We start from the raw sequence: 7,854 nt of genomic DNA, 5'->3' as shown, positions 1-7,854 counted from the left end.
TCACCTTGGCAGGAATCTTCTTCCTGGGGCGCTTGCCCTCGACATCACCAGGGTCATCGCGGCTGATCTTATAGCGTAATGCACCGCATACCGGGCAAGCGTTCAAATCCTCGTACTCACCGCGGTAGAGGATGCAATCATTAGGCATGCATGTATCTTCTGCACCTCTAACCCTAAAGGGCAGACAGCCTTCTTTGCTTCGTACGTACTCTCGGGCAATTTGTTGTCCTTTGGAAGCATATCCTTTATCATTACCAGCAACTTTCCAAATCCCTTGTCAGATACACCATTCCCTGCCTTCCATTGCAGCAATTCCAGTGTGGTGCCCAGCTTTTTCTTGTCACCTACGCAATTCGGGTACAACAATTTTTTGTGATCCTCTAACATGCGCTGCAACTTCTTCTTCTCCAAATCACTTGCGCAGTTTCTCTTTGCATCGGCAATGGCCCGACCTAGATCATCAACGGGCTCATCCGATGCCTCTTCTTCAGCTTCTTCCCGCATTGTCGGCTCAGCTTCTTCCCGCATTGTCGGCTCAGCTTCTTCCTGCATTACCGGCTCAGCTTCTTCCCTCATTGTTGTATCATCATATTCAGGGAACCCATGGCCAGGATAGCTGTCGTCGTCCTCTTCTTCTTCATTGTCTTCCATCATAACCCCTCTTTCTCCATGCTTGGTCCAAACATTATAGTGGGGCATGAAACCGGACTCAAAGAGGTGGACGTGAATGGTTCTTGACGTAGAGTAATTGTGACCATTCTTACAGCCAGCACATGGACAATGCATAAAACCATCCGCTCGCTTGTTTGCCTCAGCCGCAAGCAGAAAAGTACGCACGCCATTAATGAACTCGGGAGAGCATCGGTCATCATACATCCATTGCTGGATCATCTTCAATACACAACACCGAAAACATCAAATTAATACAATACATAAAGTTCATACAACACTTAAATGCAACAAACAAATAACTCTCTAGCTAAAGAATTTAAATGCAACAACAAATGCGATCAAGATCGCAACTAAGGTAACAATTGATCCAACAGCATAACGATACCAAGCCTCACTATGAATGGCATATTTTCTAATCTTTCTAATCTTCAAGCGCATTTTCTCCATCTTAATCTTGTGATCATCGACGATATCGGCAACATGCAACTCCAATTCCATCTTCTCCCCCTCAATTCATTTCATTTTTTCTTTCAAATCCTCGTTTTCTCTTTCAACTAAATTTAACCTCTCGACAATAGGGTCGGTTGGAATTTCCGGTTCAACTACCTCCTACATACAAATATCTATGTCAACTTGATGGGCATAATTTGTCATAAACACGAAATGCAATGGATAGTTTTAAAAGAGAATATACCACATCCGAATCATAACCCGGACGAGGGCCGACGGGGACGGATATCAAAACCATGGCACTATGTATAACAAACAACGTATGGGTAAGATAATTATACGAGTAACTATATATCCAAATCACACAAACATCAATTTTTTATATAAAACTTCATGAACAACAGGCTCACCACAAGGTGGTGCCGGCGACGGGACGTTGCGAGCGACCGACGGTGGTTACGACGGAGATTTAGAAGGTACTAAGTAAACCACACCTACATATGTAAACTAAGTGTTATTTTTGACCTCAAATTGCATATAAATCAAATACTAGCACATATATATAATTCCTCCCAAATTACTAAACTCAAAAATCAATCACTATATAAAGCATTGCACGAGCTAATCTAGCAATGAGAGATGAAAGGAAAAAGTTGCTAACCTTTGTGATCATTTGAATGGATGGGGGCCTTCAAATCTTGGGCAAAATGTGTGATGAGCTTGAGAGGAAGAGGGAGAAGAACATAGAGGAGAGGGGAAAGGGGAAGAACAGAGCGAGCTCGGGTGGACGAAGGGTCTATGTACGACGACCTTTAGTACCGGTTCGTGATACGACCCGGTACTAAAGGTGCTGGAGGGGGCCCGGACTGACAACATCCTGCCACCACTCACTTTAGTACCGGTTCCCACCACTTTAGTACCGGTTCGTGGCACGAACCGGTGCTAAAGGTTCGCCACAAACCGGTACTAATGAGAGCGGCCCGGCTAGCCGTTGGAACCGACACTAATGTACACATTAGTGCCGGCTTAAATTCAAACCGGCACTAATGTGCTTCACGTTTGACCCTTTTTCTACTAGTGAGGGGTGGGGGAGTGAGGCAGACCTGAGAAGAGGTAGAGCGAAGGGGATGGGAGGTGGAGGGAACGAGGAAAGGGGTGGTAAGCGGAGAGTCGAGCCTATACCTCGCCAAACGGGCCGGCACGACACGGCCCGCCACAACATGATTATTAGACGGGCCATGCCGTGCCGGCCCATGGGCGGGAGCTGGCAGCCCAGGCACGGCATGCAACCTATCTGGGCCGGCACGCGGCACGCCCAGGCACGCTGGGCCGCCTGCGCATATTTACCTCGGCTGGCGCGTTTTTTCTCTCTCTACAACAACATTTTTTTCTAAAAATGTAGAAAAATGCACAAAAAAATGTAGAGTATTATCTGGGATAAATCTAGAGTTTTATTAGCGCTTGCCTCATTAAAACCTTCCGTCCCAAAAAAGTAAAAGAGTACAAGCTATGTTCTAGAAATACTAAAAGAATAAAAGAAATAGAAAGAAATAGAAAGAGTACAAGCTATGTGCACTACAAATGTACACATGCACTACAAAATTATTGAACATATTAGAATTCTAGGTATTTATATAGGACATATTTATTTATATATTTCAAAAAAAAAGTTAAACGGGCCCTGTCGTGTCGGCCCGCATGCCCAGCCTCTAGGCCCAGGCACGGCCCATGGCGTGCCGCGTGCCGTGCCTGAGCCGTGCCGTTCCTGCGTGCTACCGGGCCGGCCCAGTTAGCACGGCCCGTTTGGCCAGCTATAGTCGAGCCTCCCCCAATATGCTATCTTTGTTTTCGTGCATTCACCTCTTAAGTTAGGAATTCTCAAGGTTTTCATCCATATTGTAAAAGGACATACATTTGTCTCGATTTGTGGTATACCTTGAGATTTTCAAAAAAAATAAAAATTACACCAACTCGTGTATCATGGTGATGGTGGCACAAGTGTTTGAACAATTGATAATGTACTCCCTCAATCTCAAAATTCTTGTCTTAGATTTGTCTAAATACGGATGTATCAAGTCACGTTTTAGTACTAGGTACATCCGTATCTAGACAATTCTAAGACAAGAATTTTAGGATGGAGGGAGTATAATAAACAATTAACTTTTATAGCAAGCACACGAGCATTTAGCTAGCGAAACTACTTCATAGACGACAAATGCTGGGACGATACATGCACGATGCCTAATCCAACAGCTTTGTGCACTTTGGTTTGATGCATGAATGGTAGGATATGCAGTGTCGTCTATGCATCGTGCGTGAAATGTCGTCCGTGTAGCAACGCTCTTTAGCTAGTACTACCTCTGTATCTGCCAAAACGCCTGATCTTTTGATACAAAGGGAGTATTAAATACTAAATTAAATGCCTGTGAGGGCATTTGACTCGAATTTTTCAAAGTTGGGCTGGAATTTCTTGTGCTTAAAAGAACAGAATTGGCAGCACATTTTGCATTTTTGTTGAGGTTGGGAGGGTTGGCCTTGGCCTAGATCCAAGGGCAAAGCGGACCACACCCAGACCCAGACCGAAGACAAGGTGAGAGAGAAGCAAACCACACGCCAAAAGGAGGGAGAGGGGCAACCGCGGATCTCGCCCGCGCGCCCGCCGGCCCCCTCCGCCATGTCCGCCGACGGCCCCGGCGCGGTCCGCCGCGCGCTGGACAGGGCCGGCGCGAGCCTCCGCACCGGCCGCCGCGCGCTCGCCCGCTTCGCGCCCCGCCCCTCGGCCTTCGCCCCGGCGCCCGACGCCGAGGCCGCGGCGGTCCGCGCCGTGCGCAACCTCCGCACCTTCCGCGTCCACTACGCCGTGATCCAGTGGGCGCTGCTGCTCGCCTCCCTCGCGCCCCGCCACCGCGCCTCCATGCTCTTCCTCATGGCCGCCTCCAAGGGCCTGCTCCTCTACGGGGGCCTCCTCCGGGCCTTCCCCAACTCCGCGCTCCTCCGCCGCCTCCTCGACCGCCGCCTCGTCGCCGCCGTCTTCGTGGTCCTCGTCGTCGCCGACCTCGCGGCGGCTGATGCCATACCCAACCTCCTCTTCGCGCTCGCCGCCGGGGCCCCCGTCGTCGTGCTCCACGCCGCGTTCCGCGTCCGCGACGACCTCGAGCCCGTCGCCTCCGCCGACAGCGCCGGAGGGGAGGAGGCCACGGGGGTGGTGGTGGAGAAGAAGGAGGACGGCGACATGGAGACGGGGCCGACGCGCCGCTCCGCCACGGCCGCCACCAAGTCCTAGGCAACAAGATCTCGCCGCCCATATACAAGTACACCTTAGACAGACAAAGTGCTGGTATTTCTTGATCAAATTCCATTCTTTTTGGAGAAATTTGGAGCTCACTACTACCTAGGATGCAGCAGAATGAATCGAAATTCGTTGTCTCTTCTTGTCTTAATTATGGCTTAGCATTAGGATCTTCCCCTGTTCCTTGTGTATACACAAATTTACTGCTACTGCTGCTACTACTACTACTACTACATTGTTACTCCATAGAACAAAACTAGCAACTAACAAGAGAATCAACTGGAGCAGCTCATCTGACCATTCCTTCCTATATGTAATTCTGATTGTGATGACAGACAGAGATAACACCGTGGCATCGCATCGCATCGCATTGCATTTGTTTCTATGAGCTAGCACTTAGCCCCTCTGATAATGTTATTCTTTTTCTCTCGTCACTCCATTTGTTGTTACCAGTAGTATTGCTTTGTGAAAGAGAGGAGTATAGATTCCATTGAACTCCTCTATCCATCCATCCATCCATCCATCCATCTGCATTGCTGTGATCTCAGAGTGGAGGCCCCAGCCAGACTTGTTGTTCTGGGACTTATGGATGGAATGAAATGGGATGTTTGGATTGGAACTTTGGAGATGTGCATAAAATTAAAATGTAGGGCATTTCCATTTGGAACAGAACCAAGTCAAGAACAAGTTGGGGATTCTTCAAAAGTAAAAAGAAAAAAGGACACAAGCTGGGAAGGGAGGGAGGTTCAAGAGTCAAGAAGACAAGGAACCTAGCCTAACATACATGTTGGAGAAGAAACAGAGTAGTAAAACTAGTAGTATTACCAATAAAGCTGAAATGGAGGAGAATTAATTAGGTGGACGGCCACCGCAACCCTAGAGGCAAAGGCAAGAAAAGAAAGGGTTGAGACCTTCACCAGGTGTTGCCTCTGCTATGCTATGCTGCCGGTGGTACCTGAGGCGGTCCAGCTGAGCTAAAATACTAACTAATGGCATGTGCTTGTGTGTGGTGTGGTGTTTGTTGGCAGAAGGAAAAAGAAAGAAGAAGCATGTGAGTGTGAGTGAGTGTGATTGTGATGTACTACTACTAGTACCAGTACCAAACAACTCCCCAGTGCAATTAGCTGTCCATTTAGTTGTGTCTGGTTAATTGCTAGTGCTTTTCTTTCCCCATTCTTGTGCTGCTACTACTAGCCTTTGGTTGGTTGGTTGGGCTGTTGGTGTCATGGCTGCTGCTGCTGTTAACTGTTCAGGCAAGCTAGCTTGCTAAAGAGAAAGGGAAGGGAGACCCAAAGCAAAGCACAGAAGCAAGGAGATGCACCAAGGATGTGCCTGACCAGCCATGCAAAGTTACTCCCTCCGATCCAAGATAAGTTTGGAACTAAAACCATGACAATCACTTTTTTTTGGATCGGAGGGAGTACAAAATACACACCCTGTGCACGGCGCCTTCTTCGCGGAATACATACAATTGCACAAACCCTGTGGTGTGTGTGTCATTGATTCAAGGAATGGCTGTAGATGCGGTACAGCCAAGTGTCGGTTGCCGGCAAAGGAACTTGAATTGGACAACATGGAGTCAAATGTTCTGTTGGAAATTCTGTTGACAAACATCGGCGGCTGCCAATTGCAATGACACCAAGTGGATTGATCGCCAAGGGTCTCTCCATGTATGTACACAGTGAGAAGTAGAGGGGTTTTTACTAACCTCTACAGATCCCAAGTGTTCTTGTCACCCTGTGCCATTGATGAAAGGTGTGGTGGCTTTGGCAAGAACCATGTTAAATCACTCTGAAAGCAAATTTTAGGGAAAGTATGTGTCGCATGGAATGATGGCTACGGTAATGGTCTAACAGAAGGCCCGTGAGATCAGTTAGAGCATCTACAATGGCTGAAACCGGGTTTTCTCCATGCTACCCTTCTTTTCTAAAAGGCATCCTCAATGTTACCTAGAGATACGACTATATGATGGGTTTTATGTATCTTTTAGTGCTATCTCCACAGTTTAGTGTTTACATGGCGCCATGTTTTGTGGTGATTGATGTTTATCTAGTATCTACAAAAATGTGTGACCAAAATATGGTTTCTCTTAGAGCGAAGAGACCGCCTCTTAACTGAAAGAAGATGGCCATTTTCCCTTCTTTTCTTTCAGAATCGCCTGAAGGAGAGAGAAGAGGAGCTGCTGTAGTAGATTTCCAGCCGACTAATTAAAGCACAGGCTCCAAGAAACTTTACAAAAGTGGAAGTTTTGGACCATATGTTAATAAAGTAGGACATCCTTGAAGGTGAATCATATATTACTAACAAAATGAACTGCAAAAACATCTTACATTAAATAATTTTAGGGAAAGTATGTGGTATTACCTTCGTTTCAAAAAAATTGTCTTACATTTGTCTAGATATAGATGTATCTAACACTGAAACGTAACTAGATAAATTTGTATCTATTCAAATCTAAGACAAGAATTTTCAAACAGAGGGAGTTTATGGTCGGTTGAGTGGCTGAAGATACATCACAGGCAAACTCTTGCTTGCATCGCCCCAGAAGTGAACAGCATAGTAGTAGCTGGTCCTCCGGTCAAATGGTGTGGTGGTGAAAAGTCCCGGCAATTGCCAATTGCAAATGCCACCAAGTCGATTGGTCGTCAAGAGAGTCTCCATGGATTGTAGAACTAAGTCTCCACGGAGCCAGGATTTCGAAATTTAGGGTCTAGGCTAATGGAGATGCCATGGTGTCAACATACCATTTTTTTTTGTCTATTCATTGCATTCACATGATCAAAATTTGATTGAAAATTGACAAATGACAAAACAAATTCACAACACTAGAAACACCATATAATCTTATGAAATAATAATTTGAAGTAGTGCAATGTGGGTAAATAATATATTACCTAATCCCATTATTTATTGGAATTGGCAAGATGGACCTCATTGACTCAACCCAGTGCCAAAACAAGAATCAGAAATTTATGAATCGATTCTGCTCTCTTCTTCTTCATGTTTACACAAGCACAAGTAGGAATATTATAATTGTTTCTAAATCTGTCTAAGTGTACTTCTATAATTATTAAAGCAAATAACTAATCTGATGTGAGAATCAATTACCTTTTCCCCTTGTGTGGTGGTTGTTCATCTGTGCGTCCATTCTGCTGGGAACTGGCAACATGTGCGTGGATCGACACCTACGTATCCAGGCGACCCCTTCCCTTCTCCGCTTCTCTCCATGGCGACTCTATGGAGAGATCCGATCGCAGCAGCCTTCGGGTGTCAGTTTCGATAGCAACGACGGCTTGGAAAGATTAGCGATATGGGAGTGCGTAATCAGGTCGTGGCCGCGTGGTGCAATTAACATGTCTCTTTCCCTTCCATGATGGCCTGCTAGGCAATTTTCTTTTATGATGATGATTTTTGTTTAGCATGTAATGGGTTGTACATGGGCT

General features: G+C 46.2%; 1 protein-coding gene across 1 annotated transcript; it reads left to right on the top strand.

The window, feature by feature from the left end:
- Nucleotides 1-3,683: 3,683 nt before the first annotated feature.
- LOC123106137 (PRA1 family protein B2) lies at nt 3,684-4,845 on the top strand. The gene has a single exon (XM_044528354.1). It carries the CDS (start codon nt 3,797-3,799, stop codon nt 4,403-4,405), a length of 609 nt encoding a protein of 202 aa, XP_044384289.1. The 5' UTR covers nt 3,684-3,796; the 3' UTR covers nt 4,406-4,845.
- The last annotated feature ends 3,009 nt before the right edge of the window (nt 4,846-7,854 follow it).

The sequence above is a fragment of the Triticum aestivum genome, chromosome 5A (assembly GCF_018294505.1).
Source record: "Triticum aestivum cultivar Chinese Spring chromosome 5A, IWGSC CS RefSeq v2.1, whole genome shotgun sequence".
NCBI classification, from domain to species: Eukaryota; Viridiplantae; Streptophyta; class Magnoliopsida; order Poales; family Poaceae; genus Triticum; species Triticum aestivum.
The sequence above is the reverse complement of the archived record's forward strand: the minus strand, read 5'-3'. Positions and strand labels throughout refer to the sequence as shown.